The 18,661-nt window shown below is 36.8% G+C and overlaps 2 protein-coding genes and 1 non-coding gene across 3 annotated transcripts in view; 1 reads left to right on the forward strand and 2 right to left on the reverse strand.

The window, feature by feature from the left end:
* Nucleotides 1–9,373, reverse strand: part of SPATS2 (spermatogenesis associated serine rich 2) — a 67,193-nt gene extending 57,820 nt beyond the window's left edge. Inside the window, exon 1 of the mRNA XM_025477524.3 lies at nucleotides 9,232–9,373. Within this exon, the coding sequence (XP_025333309.1) occupies nucleotides 9,232–9,256 (25 nt within the window). The 5' untranslated portion in view covers nucleotides 9,257–9,373. The remainder of the gene's footprint in view (nucleotides 1–9,231) is intronic.
* LOC112678342 (U6 spliceosomal RNA) lies at nucleotides 2,313–2,422 on the forward strand. The gene has a single exon (XR_003147522.1). It is a non-coding gene; the product is annotated as a U6 spliceosomal RNA (small nuclear RNA).
* The window catches only part of DNAJC22 (DnaJ heat shock protein family (Hsp40) member C22), a 90,569-nt gene continuing 81,273 nt past the window's right edge, over nucleotides 9,366–18,661 (reverse strand). Inside the window, exon 5 of the mRNA XM_049102837.1 lies at nucleotides 9,366–9,499. The gene's annotated coding sequence lies outside the window, so the exon portion shown is untranslated. The remainder of the gene's footprint in view (nucleotides 9,500–18,661) is intronic.

Raw genomic sequence — 18,661 nt, forward strand, 5'->3', positions numbered from 1 at the left:
TTGAATCTGTGGCTTGACGGTTTTCATGAATTTTGGAAAGTTATCAACAATATCTCCTCAAATACTCTTCCTTATGCTCTTTCTTCTGCAGTTCCCATTATACATATGACATAACTAATCTCTGTAGGCCTCTAAGTCTTTCACCGTCTCTTCTGTATGTCCTCATATTTTGACTTTCTATGCATGATTTAGTTTCTTCTAACTTATGCTACAGTTCACTGATTCTTCTCAGATAATACCAATCTGTTTTTTAAAACCAGACACTGAGTCCATAGTTTCAATTACTGTATTTTTCAGATCTAAAATATGCATTACAAAGTAGTTTGCCAGTTGTCTACTGAATTTCTCCATGCTGTCTTTATTTCCTTGAATCTTTTAAGAATAGTTATTTTAAATCTGGTGACTCCAATATTTAGGTCTCCTGTGTATCTGTTCTATTGTCTAATGTTAGAGACAATATTCCATATTCTTATTGTTACATCTCCTCATGTTTCTAATTATTTTTATTGTGTACTAAACAATCTATTTTTAAAAACTGATAATGAAAGTAATCTGTGAGGATTTCCAGAGAGGATCTATTTGCTTTGCACCTATATTACCTCAAACCAATTTCAGGTACTGAAATAATTTAAAACTAAGTTGCAATTCCTACAAGGGTGAGTCTATTTCCACTCATCTTTACTGCTAGGACTCAGTCTCTTGGGGGGTCCTACGCCAGAGCAAGGTGGGGTGGGTGGTCACTAGTTCCTGCTCACACCCCAGAAGGCCCTGAACATCAATCACTGGTCTCTTGGCTCCAGGAATTTGTCACCACTCAGCTTTTCAACTGCTCTATCCTTTTTGCCTATGTTATTCTCCCTTCAAAGTGTTTACCTTCCCTATCTTTGGTCTAACAGATTCTTGCATGCACCAAGCATACCCTTCTGGAATAATTTTAAAAATAATACACTAGAAAAACTTGGGGGGTTTCTTTTTTGTAGTAAGCACATAAATGAGCAGTATAAGAAATAATTTAAACTGGTTCTTTTTTTTTTTTTTTAAGATTTTATTTATTTATTCATAGAGACACAGAGAGAGAGAGAGAGAGAGAGGCAAAGACACAGGCAGAGGGAGAAGCAGGCTCCATGCAGGGAACCCGACGTGGGACTTGATCCTGGGTCTCCAGGATCACACCTCAGGCTACAGGCGGCACTAAACCGCTGTGCCACGGGGGGCTGCCCTAAACGGGTTCTAAGGACAACCAATTTTTTAAATTGCCTAGGGTAGAAAGATAAGCCACATTTACTTACTTGTTTCCCACCTTTATATTAGATATTTTACCCCTAAAAGGAAAGGAAAAAGAAATATGTGGCCAATTATTTCTAGATATCTTTTGTAGAACAGTTAGCTAGAGCCTAAAATAAAATGTCCTCTTTATTGAACTTCTAAAAAGAGATGGCATTTAAAAAGTATATTAAGAGTATGTGACTTTCAACAAAGAGAATATGGTTGAGAGCAATGAACTAAAAGGCCCAAACACTTGCTTTGGTTCTGTATTAGTTTCCTGTGGCTGCTAAAACAAATTACCACAAATATGGTAGCTCAAACTATGGAAATTTACTGTCATAGTTCTAAAGCCTAAATGTCCAAAACCAGTTTCACTGGGCTGAAATGAAGCTAATGGCAAGGTATAGTCATTCTGAAAGCTCTAGAGAATTTGTTCCTTGCCTTTTCCAATTGCTGGTAGGTGTAGGCATTTCTTGGCTTGCCATATCACCTCAATCTCTTGCCCTCATGGTTATGATGCTCTCTCTTCTATCTGAAATCTCCTTCTGCCTCCCCCTTATAAGGATATTTGTGGCTGCACTTAGGGCTCACCTGGATGATCCAGGATAAACTCCCCATCTCAAGATGTTGACAGATGGTAGCTACACCTGTGGTGAACATACAGCATCATGCATAGTTTTCAAATCACTATGCTGTACAGCCTGAAACTAATGTAACAATGTGCATCAACTATACTTCAATTAAACTTAATTTTTAAAAAGAAAAAAATCTGAAATGTTTTTAAAATTATAAATTAACATAATTTGTTTCTAGACAGCCTACAATGTATCAAAGTACTAAGCTAGGTGTTAGAAAGACATACAAGAACAAAACCCAGTTCTTATCCCAACAGGCTCAGAGTCTAATAGGCAAAGACAGGCATACAGTGAATGTTTATAAGTATCACAGATGAAGTGGAAGACACAAAGAATAAAGAGGTCAGTTCTGATAGTTATTAAAATTTCTTTAAATTTAAAAATTTTATGACTTTATAAAAACACTTTGTAGTGCTCACATCAGTGGTAGCACATATATTAAAATTGGAATGGTACAGACAAGATTGGCGTGGCCCTCATGCAAGGATGACATGCAAATTCATTAAGTGTTCCATAAAAAAAATAAAAAATAATTAAAATTTAAAAATAAAAACAGGTTATAACTCTTGTCTTTAAAAGGAAGTCCTCGGGACGCCTGGGTGGCTCAGCGGTTTAGTGCCTGCCTTCGGCCCAGAATGTGATCCTAGAGACCTGGGATCGAGTCCCACATCAGGCTCCCTGCATGGAGCCTGCTTCTCCCTCTGCCGGTGTCTCTGCCTCTCTCTCTCTGTCTCTCATGAACAAATGAAATCTTTTAAAAAAATAAAATAAAAGGAAGTCCTCACATCCGTTAGGATAGCTATTTAAAAAGCAAACAAACAGAAAATAACAAGTGTTAGAGATGATGCAGACAAATTAGAACCCTGTGTACTGCTGGTAGGAATGTAAAACGGTACATCTCCTACAGAAAACAAAATGGCAGTTCCTCAAAAGATTAAACAGAATAACCATTAATCCAGCAATCCCACTTCTGGCTATAAACCCAAAAGAAGTGTAAACAGGAATTTCAAAAGACATCTGTACACCCATGTTCATAGCATGTTATTTACAATAGTCAGACAGTGGAAACAACTCAAGTACCCATCCACAGATAAATAAAATGTGATTAATACATACAATAGAATATTATTCAACTTTAAAAAGGAAGGAAATTCTGATACATGCTACAACATGGATTAACTTTGAAGACATTATCCTTAGTGAAATAAGCCAGTCATAGAAGGACAAATACCATATGATTCCATGTGTATGAATTATTAAGAGTATCAAATTCACAGAATCAGAAAATAGAAAGTAGGATGGTAGTTTCCAGGAATTAGGATAAGAGAAAGTAGGGAGTTATTGTTTAATGGATACAGGGTTTCAGTTTTGTGAAATGAAAAAAAGTCGGGGAGGGCAGAGGAAAGGAAGAGAGAAATATTTAGGTAGCTCTATATAAAACAAAAAGTAGTGAAGCAATTAAGCAATAGCACAGTACTGGGATTGAGAAACCATTCATGCAAATCAACTATGAAATTTAAGTCAGCTATTTTAATGTTTCAGAGGTTTAAATATCAAATGTGAAGGTGTTTTGTAGTTGAATAGTTTTACAAGTGGGAAAAGAGGAGGAGAGAGAACTAATGTTAAGTGCAAAATGAAGTTAACAAAAAAAGTACATTGCTCTTACCATTATCATTATAATTTGATAAATATAGAGCAAACACGGTTTTTAGGTCCAGAAAAATATTAGCAAATCTGTTTAAAACAGTCTAGTGTACTATCCTCAGAGATAGTGATTCAAAAACAATTTTTTTTAATTTCTACGATGATTCTGAGATACAGTCAATTTTGAGAGAAAAAGATTACCTAACCATAATCAGGGTTCCTAAAAATGTTAAAACTACAATCATTTTGTCTCATCGTTCTCTAGTCTCTGAAGACTCTTCAAAGTGAAAATTAGGATCATTAGTAATCTGTGGGAATCAGAACTAAACCTATTCCCAGCCTTGGATTACCCTCAGAATTGGGTTTCTTTTATCTAGTGCTTGATTCAGATATCAGTCAGGAAATGGTTAAAAGTTATGCATAATTGGGATGCCTGGATGGCTCAGCAGTTGAGATTGAGCATCTGCCCTTGGCTCAGGTCCTGATCCTGGAATCTGGGATCGGGATCGGGTCCTATGTTGGGCTCCTTGAGGGGAGACTGTTTCTCCCTCTGCCTGAGTCTCTGCCCTCCCCCCACCCTGTGTCTTTCATGAATAAACAAAATCTTTTTTTAAAATTATGCATAATTATCCCACTATAAATTCATATCATGAACCTAATAGGTTCTCAAATATCTGCTATGGGTTCTACTCAAAAGCTCTTTTATTTACTTTTTTTTAAAAGATTTTTTATTTATTCATAGAGACACACACACACACACACACACACACACAGAGGCAGAGACACAGGCAGAGGGAGAAGCAGGCACCATGCAGAGAGCCTGACGTGGGACTCATCCAGGGTCTCCAGGATCGCTCCCTGGGCAGCAGGCAGCGCTAAACCGCTGTGCCACTGGGGATGCCCAAAAGTTCTTTTATTTGATTTTCAACATCTGGGTGCCCAAGAAACAGTTCCAGTAATCCAAGGGTAAGGCCCACAAGAGATTTTTGGCAGAAGCATTTTTTACCTAACTAGTAAGCCACATAAACCATAGGGCACTTTCTAAAGACTTGTCCTTTGTTGCCACTATTTACATAGCTATTCAAGCTACCAGGTATGAAGAACTAGTTGTTTTTATTGTTTTAATTTCTAAGCGCTGAGGACCAGTACTTTTCTTTTTTTTTTTTTTTTTAATTTTTATTTATTTATGATAGTCACAGAGAGAGAGAGAGAGAGAGAGAGGCGCAGAGACAGAGGCAGAGGGAGAAGCAGGCTCCATGCACCGGGAGCCCGATGTGGGACTCGATCCCGGGTCTCCAGGATCGCGCCCTGGGCCAAAGGCAGGCGCCAAACCGCTGCGCCACCCAGGGATCCCGACCAGTACTTTTCTAAAACAATAAAACTGGGCTTGAGGGTGGCATGAAGAGGTTACAAGTTCTCTCCTTAAAACACATGTATTAAACTGAACAAAACTGTCAGAAACAACCTTTTCAGGGCTGTAGAAATCAAAGGCCACAACAAATTACTGAGAAACTGCTAGTGTCTTAGGTGAAGTCTGTACCCTTCTTGCCTAGGACTGCTCCCATTCACATCTCCTGCTCCATGGAGAACAATAGCTTTAACCAAGACAGGGCTAGCTATAAAAATAGCAGCTTTATTGCCAAAGAAGGCTAACTAGAGAGGAGGGCAAAACTCCACAGCTCTCTCAGATAAAGTGGATAACTTAGAAATAAATGTAAAAAACAAACAAACAAAAACAAAAACAACAAAAAAACCCACCTTGCTGCCTTGCTAGCCTGAAGTTGAAGTGTTGGTTAAATGAGTGGTAAACAAATAAGAAATTTAAAAGGGAAACCCTGGAAATAAAGAAAAAAACATAGAAAAGCTGTATTTGTTCTCTACACATTCCTAGCTAAATGGGAAACGAGAAACTATGCATGTGCACGGGGAAACCTAAGAGCCAGTGGAAAGTAAAAGTGAAAACAAACTTAAGATCAGCCTGAACTTTGAGGTCCTCCTCAACCCACAGTTTAATCAGCAGAAAATAAAAGCTTATGCATTTTAGATGTTTAGCAAAACCTCAGTCTAAATCACTGGCTGACCAATAAACACTGCAGACACAGGGACAATCCCTAAAAAGCAAAAGTAAAAAATAAAAATTAGAATTTAAAAATATGTGCAGATACATTTGTGACTGTACACATGGGACAGGTAGAGGTAGATATCCTAGTTTATGTCCAGGCTACTTATTTTTAAAATACCTTCAAGAAAAAAAAAAAAAAAAACAACCTTCAAGAAAATAAAATAAGAATCCAGAGTTAATTATCTGTTTAAAAAAAGCCAAGAAAGAGGGCAGCCCTGGTGGCTCAGTGGTTTAGCGCCGCCTTCAGCCCAGGGCCTGATCCTGGAGACCGGTGATCGAGTCCCACATCGGGCTCCCTGCATGGAGCCTGCTTCTCCCTCTGCCTGTGTCTCTGTCTCCCTTTCTCTCTGTGTGAATAAATAATGAAATAATATGAATGAATATTATTCATTCACTCATGAATAAATAAATAAAATCTTAAAAAAAAAAGCCAAGAAAGAAAGAAAGACTCATACATAGGAAAAACACCATCAATAGAAACGGACTCTTAAAGGGTCCACCAAGTTGGTATACCTAAGCAATAAAAACTTCAAAACAGCTAATAAAAATATTTTCAAAAAATTAAAGGAAAATACAGTCCTAATGATTTAACAAAGAGAATCCCAATAGAGAAATAGACACTATAAAACTAAAAAGAAATTCTAATTGAAAATATAATACCCAAATGAAAAATTCACCAGACTTAATAGCAAATTTGAGACAGAAGAAAAAAAAATCAATGAAATTGAAAAGAGATCAATAGGAATTAAGCAATCTAAATAAAGGAAGAACAATATGAAAAAAAATTTGAAGAAAAAAGAAAAATGTTCCTTGGTCACCTGTAGGATAACATTAAGCTTACCGATATACACATCACAGGATTCCTAACAGGAGAGGAAAGAGAGAAAGGGGCAGGAATAATTTTTTTTGATGAAACAATGGCCAAAATTTGATGAAATTCCCAAGAAATCCATACCAAATTCCATCAGTCAAACTGCTAAAGACAAAGAGAAAATCTTGACAAGAAAAAAAGGACTCATAGCAAACAGAGGAACAACAATATGACATATTTAGTGGAAAAGCACATTCTAAGTGCTGAATTCTATAGCCAGCAAAACTATCTTTCAAAAATTAAGATAAAATAAAGATATTCAGATTTAAAAAAAAGAAAAGTCTGAAAGACTCCATTCCTGTCAGACTTGTGCACAAGAAAAACTAAATCCTTCAGGCTGAAAGGAAATAAAACCAGACAGTAACTCAAATCCAGAGGAAGGAATTAAGAGTACTCAAAATGGTAAATATTTGAGTAAATATAAAGACTACATATATATTTTTTCTCTTTTCTCCAAATTTCTTCAAAAGTAATAATTCTTATTTCTTTAAAGTAATAATTATAACAACATATTGTTGGGGATATATATATATATATATATATATATATATATATATATGAATGATAGTATGAAAGTAGGGAAGAGGAAACAAAGCTATATTGGAAGAGAGTTACTATATTTTACCGGAATTAAGTCAGTATTAACCTGAAGCTTGTGACAAGTTAAAGACGTATAACTGCAATCCTAGAGCAATAAAATTATTTATTTTAATTAATAAAATAAAATAACTAATAAAATAACTAAGAAATAGCTTTTAAAAATCAGAGGAATTAATACAAAGAAGTATAAAATATAAAGTAATATAAAGATAAAATACAAAAATATATAAAAAGGCAGCAATAAAGCAGGTGCAGAGGAACGAAAAAATAAGATTTAGGAAACAGCAAATAGCAGACATAAACCCAATCATTCTGATAAATACACTAAATGTTGAATGGAGTAATCAAAATGCAGTTGTGAGACTGGATAAAAAGGCAAGATCCAACCATATGATGTCTGCAAGAGACACTTAAGTTCAAAACACACTGAAAGTGAAGGTTGAGGGTTTCAGTACCACCCCCACCAAAAAAAAGAAAGAGGATGAAAAAGATAATTCCTGAAAACAATAAGTATAAGAGAGTGGGAAAAATTAAACTTTAAAGACATATTCTTAGGGCAGCCCTGGTGGTGCAGCAGTTTAGCACCTAGCGCTGCCTGTGGCTGGGGGTGTGATCCTGGAGGCCCAGGATTGAGTCCCACGTCAGGCTCCCTGCACGGAGCCTGCTTCTCCCTCTGCCTGTGTCTCTGCCTCTCTTTCTCCCTCTGAATAAATAAATAAATAAATCTTAAAAAAAAAAAAGACATATTCCTAGAGACAAAGAACATTTCATAATAAAAAACAATATATCAACAAGATAAAGCAATTATAAATGTATATTACTTAATAGCAGAATCCTAAAATATGTAAATTTAAAACTGACAAAACAGGAAAAATACACAATTCAACAATCGTAGCTGAAGATTCAATGCTAACTTTTTAGATGAAACTGTTTTATTTTAAAGTCTGGAGTCCTATTTTTACTATAGTATTTCTCATCTGTAGGAGGAAAACAGATAATGTTTCAAACATAACTGGGAAGAAAGCAAACTGAACCATGACAAAGAAGAAACAAACTTTGGTTATAAAAACTTTTCAGTTAATAATCTCATTGCATAAAATAGCTCTTAAGTAATCTAACCATTCCTTAGAACTCAGATTTCCTTTATACAGATTTACTATACAATGAAACTGCAGCTTTCAAAATCACAAGCAGCTCCAGTACATTATTTTCTTAAAATGAGGTTTGTGAACTACCAAGTCAAAATTAAGTTTAAAAGCATTTTCCTTCATATTTAACACATGAGACCTAGATCTACACCTTTGTTTTGAATGGAAGAACATTAACTTTAAATTGAAAATTAAACTCAAAGAGGGAAAAAAGCCAGGATAGCTATGGTCATTCTTCTAACAAATATATTCTAGTTATTGTATAATAATAGTTCTAGTGCTACTGTTAAATTTGTCCCTTTGCATTTTTGCAGCTATTCTAAAAAAGGTGAAAAAGGGATCTTATAGTCTTTCCCAACTATTCTTGGTATTTGATTCTTTGATCTTGTATTTTACTTTAGATAAGAAGCTAGAGTGAGTAATAATCCTGGAAGGAAAGCTAAAGAAGGAATCTAAAACTAGAAGCATTTACTCTTGCTTCATTTCCTGTCTCCAATGAAAAAAACCATCAACTCACAGGATATAGAATATCCTGCAGTAAAAGTTATCTTCCACCACCGCCCCTAACATATGTCCATACTTCAGAAAGTGTATTTTCTAGATGCAGTTGACTTTCCTGCAAATATATTCCAATTTAATACATTTATAAAAGTAGAAAAGCAATTGTTATATGAATTAATTCCCAAACTGGAAACACACAAAACTGTAATCTAATATACACAATTACTTAGATAATTAAAGAGATAATGGATAAAGTTGTGAATGTTCTTACTCCTCTAAAATTAATTGCAGTCAAGATAGAGACAGATTATACCTATCAGAAGTACTGCATTGGGTGAGGGACAATATAACCATTCAAAATACATTAAGAGAACCTTTTAAAAATATATAGATCACCATTCTACATCTATGCTTTTAACAATTTATAGCCACATGTAATCTTACCCTTTGAGTTTTGTTTTCTAGACATTGTGGTTTCTTTGATCTCAAAAAATACAGATGAAAAGTATCCTTTTGCCTTGTCTGGGTCCTGACGTAGTTATCTCTGATTTAAAAGCAGGCAACGGAAGTCTGTAGTTGGAGGTGATAAATACCAAATGCTGGTTATCTGAAATTCTGCTCACTAGCTGTTGATCTCTTTTCCTTCTCTTGTATCAACTTCTTGTCAGGAAATATCATTGCAGACATTCATGTCTCTTTCTCCATGGAGATTCTGGAGGGAAAACACACAAATACATTCACTATTACAGTTAACAGCTACGTGTATAAAATTTCTAACAGATACCCAAAAAATACCCGGTATTTTTTCTAAATAAAGCTAGCTATTAAAAGGAAAATACTCTAGAAAGAATGTAATCATAAAAAGCATATTTTGCTCCAAAAGAAACTTTAATCTTAGGGAAAAAAACAAACCAAGAAACAGATTCTGAACTATACAGAACACATTGCTGGTTACCAGAGGGGAGGTGAGTGGGGGGAACGGGAAAATAGGGGATGGGGATTAAGGAGTGCGTTTGTGATAAGCACCGTGTGTTTTATGGAATTGCTGAATCACTATATCACACATCTGAAACTAATATAACATTGTATATTAATATTAACTATACTGGAATTAAAAGAAAAAGAAATTTTAATCTTAAAATCAGACCATCTTCTTAGTTCAGAAAGAAGTTGCCTTATCTTCTGTTATCTCAAAAATCTTATCCCCATCTCCACTTCACAAAGTAAAATATTACCTCTTATTACTACCTAAAATCTTTCTTACCACCTGCTTGTCCTACCCAAATCAAGGGTCTTTTTTCTGTTCTAGGATTTCCTGTATCTAACCTCTCTTCACGTTTCCCAGGTCAAATATAGCTGCAAGAAAACTGGGGAATGAGGTGAGTGAATGGGAAGAGCACAAAGGAATTTTAGTAAGAAAAACTGGAAACAGTAAATTTCTATTAGTCAATAATGCAGGAAGCAAGTTGTAAAGATACAAATGCTACTTTTTCCCATATCACTGAACTTAAAAAAAAAACAGATCCCAAGATTTCTGGGTAAAGAAAACATGAGGATCAAAGCAACTCTTATATTTGGACACTTGACAGGAAAACCCCAAGAAGGAAATGAGAACAACCTTATATGAAATACTTTCCAATACAGACGGAAGAAAATGAAGACTAAGTAGACAGCTATAGTAAAGTTAAAAAAAAAAAATTCACCAAGAGCCTCAACGGATATAGAGAAAAGATTGGTGGTTACCTGAGGCAGGGGGAGTAGATAATGGGTGAAGGGGGTCAAAAGTTCAAATTCCGAGTTATAAGATGAGTAAGTCCAGAGATGTACAGACAATAAGGTGACTAGCTCATACTATGTTCCATATTTGAAAGCAGCTAGGAGAGTGGATGTTGAAAGTTCTTGTCACAAGAAAAAACGTTTTATATATGAGAGATGTTAACCAGACTAATTTTGATGGTCATTTTGCAATATATACAAATTCTTTTTCTTAAGATAGTTATTTATTTATTTATTTGTTTATTTATCTAATTTATTTATTTATTTAGGCACAGATTGATAGAGAGACAGAGACACTGGCAGAGGGAGAAGCAGGCTCCATGCAGAGAGCCTGACATGGGACTCGATTTCAGGTCTCCAGGATCAGGCCCTGGGCTGCAGGCGCTGCTAAATTGCTACGCCACCAGGGCTGCCCTATATACAAATTCTGAGTTATTACATTGTACACCTGAAACTAATACATCACATCAATTACACCCCAAGAGTAAGAGTCTCTACAAACCACTATGGGACTTGAGGAAAGACAGGCTGAACCTCTGGAGCTTACTATCTGTCAGAGAATTGAGCCAAATTGGGAGAATCAGCCAAAGCCTATGGAATTACATGGAATTTACCATTGGATAGAGTGGACCTGATAGAAAACACTTTTTGAGATTTAGAAGAAAGAATAGAATTTAGATCTACCACAAAGGATTAAACTCTTCAATGGCAAGCTCTTCTCTACCCTCATTTCCTCAGCATAAAGACAAGAGAATGAGGGGCACCTGAGTTGGCTCAGTCAGTTAAGGGTCTGACTCCTGATCTCAGCTGAGGTCTTGATCTCAAGGTTGTGAGTTCAAGCTCTGCATTGGGCTCTACAATGGGCACGGAGCCTAGTTTAAAAACAAAGATGAACCAAAAAAAAAACAAAAAACAAAGATGAAAATAGAATGCATGTGACAGAGGAAAGTCTTCAGAAGAAGAAAAAAAGAGATTACAATTAGAAAATATTAGAGCATTACGGGCAGCCCCAGTGGCGCAGTGGTTTAGCGCCGCCTGCAGCCCAGGGTGTGATCCTGGAGACCCTGTATCGAGTCCCACGTCAGGCTCTCTGTATGATGCCTGCTTCTCCCTCTGCCTGTGTCTCTGCTTCTCTCCCTCTGTCTCTATGAATAAATTAATAAAATCTTTAAAAAAAGAGAAAATATTAGAGCATTAAAATGATCGAATCAGAGGATAATTAGGATCAATATAGGGATAAAAAATATAGAACTCAATAAAGGAAACAGAAAAAAGCATTCACATACTATGCATGAAAATTTCCTTGAAATAAGAGATCTGAATCTATTGACTCCCTACCTCCAATCTGCCAGAAGGAACTGGACCACTTCTCATGACCTCTCCTGCTACTACCCTCATCTAAGCCACAATCATTTCTCCCCTGCATTGCTATAATCAGGATGGTAATAGTCTCTTAACTGGCATCCTGAGTCTTCTATCCTGCCACCCTTTAGCTTTCATCTCACTAAAGCTGCTTTTAAAATTATAAAATAAACTGTGTCTCAACTCTACTGTTCAAAGCCCTCTAGTAGCTCCCCATTTCATTCAAAGTAAAAGCCAGAGTCCTTACAGTGAATACCCTAAAAGGTCTTATCTGCTCTAATACCCTGTCCCCAAATCTTCTTTTTACCTGATATAATTTCCTACTACTCTCTCCGTCAGGTACTCCACTCTAGCCATATTGGCCTCTTTATTGTCCCTTTCGTATCCTAGATATGTTCTCACCTTCAGGCCGTTAAGGTATTCCCTCTGCTAGGAATGTTCATCCTTAGATATCTATATGAAATAATTCCTCACCTCCTTCAGGTCTTTTCTCAAATGCTACCTTCTCGGTGGTTACTCATGAAAAACTACTGAATCTGGGGTAAAAACAGTTGGAGTCTATGGCATTATTGCCTAAAGCTGTTTCCATCACCCCCAGGTCATTGCAAATGTAGTTCTACCAAGGTAGGGAAAGCCATAAAAACCAGCAGTTTCACTCACAGAGAGGGCTGACTTGATTTGAAGCAAAGAATTCCACACCCAACAGCACTGTCAGTAACAATGTGTATTCTTGGTGGCAAATGAACAAGCAAGACAAAGGACCTGAGGATGCTGTTATAGCTGGTACAAGTGATGGACCAGCAGACTAGAGAGAATTTTTTTTTTTTAAGATTTTATTTTCGACTAGAGAGAATTTAAAAGGGAAATCTGGAAGCAAGAATATAAGTGATAAGTGCTCACCCATTCATGCTGGAGAGACCAGAGAGGACCCACTAGGAGCCTGCAAAAACAGGAAGAAAAACATGAGAGGACCCAGTGGAAAGTAAAAGTTTGGGCAGACTTTTAAAATGTCTGAATTTTGGGCAGCCCCTGTGGCGCAGCGGTTTAGCGCTGCCTGCAGCCTGAGGTGTGATCCTGGAGACCCGGGATCGAGTCCCACGTTGGGCTCCCTGCATGGAGCCTGCTTCTGTCTCTGTCCCTCTCTCTCTCTCTCTTTCTCTGTGTGTGTGTGTGTCTCTATGAATAAATAAATAAAATCTTTAAAAATAAAATAAAATGTCTGAATTTTGAAGGAGCTCCTCAACACATACAAAGATCTACTGGTAGAGAGTGGAAGCTCTACTAGCTCAATGCATTTAGCACAATCTTTTTGTTTTTGTTTTAATTTAAATTCCATTTGCCAACTTATAGTATAATACCCACTAGGACAATTTTTGTTGACAAGTGGTTAACTGACCACTAAGCTATATAGATACAGGTATGATACCAGGAAGACAGACTTAAACATAAAAACAAATTTTAAAAATACAAAACACTGAGCAGATATTAGCAGTCACACACTGGGGAAAAACATTCCACAGATTTAGTTCAGGCAACAAAACAGAACAATCCTCGATGGGAAAAACAAATCAGAATCCAAAGTTGCTACATTATGTAAAATATCTAAGTTTTGACAAAAATTTATAAGACATGTAAAGATGCAGGAAAGTATGATCCGAACGAAGAATGGTTAAAAAAAAAAAAAACACCATCATGGAATTGAAAATGTCTTAGAGTAGGTCCAAATGCCAAACTAAACAAGTAAAACCTTAAAACTGTTTTAAAGGACTGAAGAAAAATACAAAGACAATGCCTCAAACAGAAAATGTCAACAAAAAGAAATCAGTAAAAAGAGGCAACTAGAAATTCTAGAGCTGAACACTGGAGCAGAAGAAAAAAAAATCTGAAAAACAGATATCTAATTTGAACAGAGAGAGAAAAGAATACAGAAAAATAAAGCCCCAGAGACCTATGGAAACAACATCGAGTATAACATACACAAATTAGGAATTCCAGAAGAAGTGGAGAAAAAACAAAAAAAGGAAAAGACCAAAAACAATACAAACGCCCAATGCGGAGCCCAATGAGGGGCTTGAACTCATGACCCTGAGATCAAGACCTGAGCTGAGATCAAGGGTCAGACACCTAACCGACTGAGCCACCCAGGAGCCCTTATAGATTAATATTTTTTTAAGTATCAGTTTGCAGGGAACCTGGATGGCTCAGTCAGTTAAGTGTCTGACTCTTGATCTCAGCTCAGGTCATGATCTCAGGGTTGTGAGATCCAGTCTCGAATCAGGCTCCATGCCAGGCATGGGGCCTGCTTAAGATTCTCTCTCTCTCCCTGTCCTTAAAAAAATCATCATTATCACCATTATCATCATCATCATCACCTACAGACTATAGAAGCTCATTTACCAGGAAGCAACAATATAACCAGTTGCTTATATTTCATAAGAAACAAGGAGAGTCAGAAGGCAGTGAAATGACATATTCAAAAATACTGAAAGAAAACTGTCAAGCAAGAATTCTATATTCAGCAAAATCATCTTTAAAAAATGAAGGTGGGGAAAGAAAAGAAAAGAAAAGAATAAAAATGGAGATTAAAAAAATGAAGGTGAAATACAGACATCCCCGATGACTTAGAGAATCCATTGCTGGCAAACCGGACTTAAAAAAAAAATACTGGGGGCAGCCCCGGTGGAGCAGCAGTTTAGCGCCGCCTGCAGCCCAGGGCATGATCCTGAAGACTCTGGATCGGGTCCCACATCAGGCTCTCTGCATGGAGCCTGCTTTTCCCTCTGCCTGTGTCTCTGCCTCTGTGTGTGTATGTGTCTCTATGAATAAATAAAATCTTAAAAAAAAAATACTGAAGAAAATCTCACAGGCTGAAAGAAAATGACACCAGATGGTAACCTAAATATACACAAAGAAATGAGCACTGGAAAAAGTAAATATAGGTAAATATATAAGACTGACTAAAGATATTTTTATTTTCTTCTCTTAAATTCTTTAAAAGATTGTATAATGCAGAATAACAATACTCTACTTTTTTGGTTTGTAATAAATATAGACATAACAGATATAGCAACAATTTTACAAAGGTGGGAAGCTAACTTAAAGAATTAAACTAGTATTAAAATAGACTGTGATAAGTTAAGATGCATTTTATAATGTCCAGAGCAAGCACTAAGAAACTAACTCTGTAACTCAGCACCTGAAAGCCTCTGCATTTTAAATTATATATTTCTTTTTAATTGACCACATTAATTATTTCTACCTTGGCACTTGGTGGGTAGATCATTGTTGCTTTTCACAGCATTAATAAACCCATTCACTTTTTCTCCATGTGATTAAGACTTCAAGTTACATATCACATTCTTTTTTTTAATTAATTTTTATTTATTTATGATAGTCACACACACACACACACAGAGAGACAGAGACAGAGACACAGGCAGAGGGAGAAGCAGGCTCGATGCACCGGGAGCCCGACGTGGGACTCGATCCCGGGTCTCCAGGATCACACCCTGGGCCAAAGGCAGGCACCAAATCGCTGTGCCACCCAGGGATCCCAACATATCACATTCTTAAATTGGCCTAGTGTACAGACAATTCTGTCTTTATTAAACAAAATATACATCAAGTACTTATTGAAAAGGAGTGCTGGGGATCCCTGGGTGGCACAGCGGTTTGGCGCCTGCCTTTGGCCCAGGGCGTGGTCCTAGAGTTCCAGGATCGAGTCCCACATCAGGATCCCTGCATAAAGCCTGCTTCTCCCTCTGCCTATGTCTCTGCCTCTCTCTCTGTGTCTCTCATAATAAATAAAATCTTAAAAAACAAACAAACAAACAAGCTATTGGTTTGTAGGCCTCTGTATAACACAGTGACTCTCAAGGTAGAGAAATGCAAAGAGAATGGACATGTACAGCTTTAAAAACTATTACCTTGACTTATTGTTATTTATATTTATTTTTTCACTTCAAATCACAACAAAAGAAGGCATAAGTTTTTCATATTCACTAGAATGACAACATGGGTAAAAAGAGATGAGAAATAGAAAAAGTACAATAGAGGCTACAAAAAACTAGAGGGGGGGAATCCCTGGGTGGCTCAGCGGTTTGGCGCTTGCCTTTGGCCCGGGGTGCGATCCTGGAGAAGCGGGATTGGATCCCACGTTGGGCTCCCTGCATGGAGCCTGCTTCTCCCTCTGCCTGTGTCTCTGCCTCTCTCTCTCTCTCTCTCTCTCATAAATAAATAAAAATAAATCATAAAAAGAAAAACTAGGGGGAAGAAGAAAAGGGAAAGTTAGTGTTTAATGGGTACAAGTTTTTGTGGGGGATGAAGAAAAAGTTTGGGGTGGTAGTGATAATTATACAACACAGTAAATGTATTCAATGCCACTGCTTTATACACTGATGAATGGTTAAAATGACAAATACTACATTTTGCATTTATATTTTAACTTCAGAAACAGACCTCAAACAACCAAAACGATCTTAAAAAAGAAAAACAACAATCACTTCCTGATTTCAAGACATTGCAAACCTATAGTGTTCAAGACAGTGGTATTGGCATAAAAATGGACATTTAGGCCAATGGAATAGGGAGCCAAAAAATAAACTCATACATGGTGAAATGATTTCTTTAAAGATTTATTTATTTATTCATGAGAGACACAGAGAGATAGAGACATTGGCAGAGGGAGAAGCAGGCTCCCCACGGAGAGCCCGATGTGGGATCTAGGATCATGCCCTAAGCTTAAGGCAGCTGCTCAATCACTGAGTCACCCCAGTATCCTTGGTCAAATGATTTTTAACAAGGGCACCAAGATCATTCAATGGAGAAAGGACATTCTCTTCAACAAATGATGCTTAAGAACTGGATATATATGTACAAAAGAGTAAAATTGGGCCCTTACTTTACACCATATTAACAAAAATTAACTCAGATGAAATAAAAAGCTACATAAGACCTAAACCCCTGGAAGAAAAAAAAAGAGGAAAAACATGATATGGAATTTGCAATGACTTCCTGTGTATGACATCCAAAACACAGTCAAAAGAAGGCAAAAGCAGACAAATAGAACTACATCAAACTTAAAAATTTCTGTACAGGGGCGCCTGGGTAGCTCAGTTGGTTAAGCATCCGCCTTCAGCTCAGGTCATGACCCCAGCCAGGGTCCTGGATCAAGCCCCACATTGGGCTCTGCTCAGCAGGGAGTCTGCTTCTCCCTCTCAATCTGCCTGCCACTCCACCTGTTTGTGCTTTCTGTCAAAGAAACAAATAAAATCTTTTTTTTTTTTTAAAAGAAACAAAACAAAACTTCTGTACATCAAAGTAAATAATCAATATGGTGACAGGAAATCTATGAAATAGGAGAAAATATTTGCAAGTATTTTTTATCAAATATTTCCAAGTATTTTATCAAAATATTTGTTTTTTTTTTTTAATTCTGACCCTTTATTTATTTATTTATTTATTTATTTATTTTAATTTTTTATTTATTTATGATAGTCACAGAGAGAGAGAGAGAGGCAGAGACACAGGCAGAGGGAGAAGCAGGCTCCATGCACCGGGGGCCCGATGTGGGATTCGATCCCGGGTCTCCGGGATCGCGCCCTAGGCCAAAGGCAGGCGCCAAACCGCTGCGCCACCCAGGGATCCCTATCAAAATATTTGAAAAGCAGTTAATATCCAGAATATATTTTTAAAATTCCAACTTCACAAAAAAAAAAACACCAAGTAGCCCAATTTAAAAATGGTCAAAGGACTTGCACTGACATTTCTCCAAAGATAAACATATGAAAAAAAAAAAAAAGATAAATGGCCAACAAGCAAATTAAAAGATACTTAACATCAATCATCATAGAGAAATACAAATCAAAAATATCATCTCACACCCACTTGAATGCTGCTACCAAAACAAACAAACCCTAGAAAATCAGTGTTGGCAAAGATGTGGAGATATAGGAACAAATGTTCACTATTGATGTAAATGTAAAATAGTGTAGCTACTATGGAAACAGTATGGAGGTTCCTAAAAAATACAAAACAGAAGAACTACCATCCTCGTCCAGTAATCCCACCTCTGGGTATATATCCAAAAGGGCTGAACGCAGGATACACAGAGATATTTGCTTATCCATATTTATTACCGCATTACTCATAATAGCCAAGAGGTGGAAGCAATCCAAATGCCCATCAATGGATAAATAAACAAAACATGGTAGAGGCACAAAATGGAATATTATTGAGCCTTTAAAGAAAAGTAAATTCTGGGACACCTGGCTGGCTCAGTTGGAACAGTGTGACTCCTGATTTTGGGGTCGTGAATTTGAGCCCCATGTTGGGTGTAGAGATTGCTTAAAACAAATTTTTAAAGAAGGAAATTCTAGGGGATCCCTGGGTGGCTCAGCAGTTTAGCACCTGCCTTGGCCCAGGGCACGATCCTGGAGTCCCGGAATCGAGTCCCACATCAGGCTCCTGGCATGGAGCCTGCTTCTCCCTCCTCCTGTGTCTCTGCCTCTCTCTCTCTGTCTATAATTAATTAATAAATAAATAAATAAATAAATAAATCTTTTTTTTTTTTAAAGTAGGAAATTCTGTCAACATGCCACAACATGGATGACCAAGGACATTACACTAAATGAAATGTCACTCACAAAAAAGCCAAATATTGTACAATTCCACTTATATGAGGTATCTAAAGTAGTCAAATTCATAGAAACAGAAGAGAGAGGGAAATGAGACACTG

This window comes from Canis lupus, chromosome 27, assembly GCF_003254725.2.
Source record: "Canis lupus dingo isolate Sandy chromosome 27, ASM325472v2, whole genome shotgun sequence".
Classification (NCBI taxonomy): domain Eukaryota; kingdom Metazoa; phylum Chordata; class Mammalia; order Carnivora; family Canidae; genus Canis; species Canis lupus.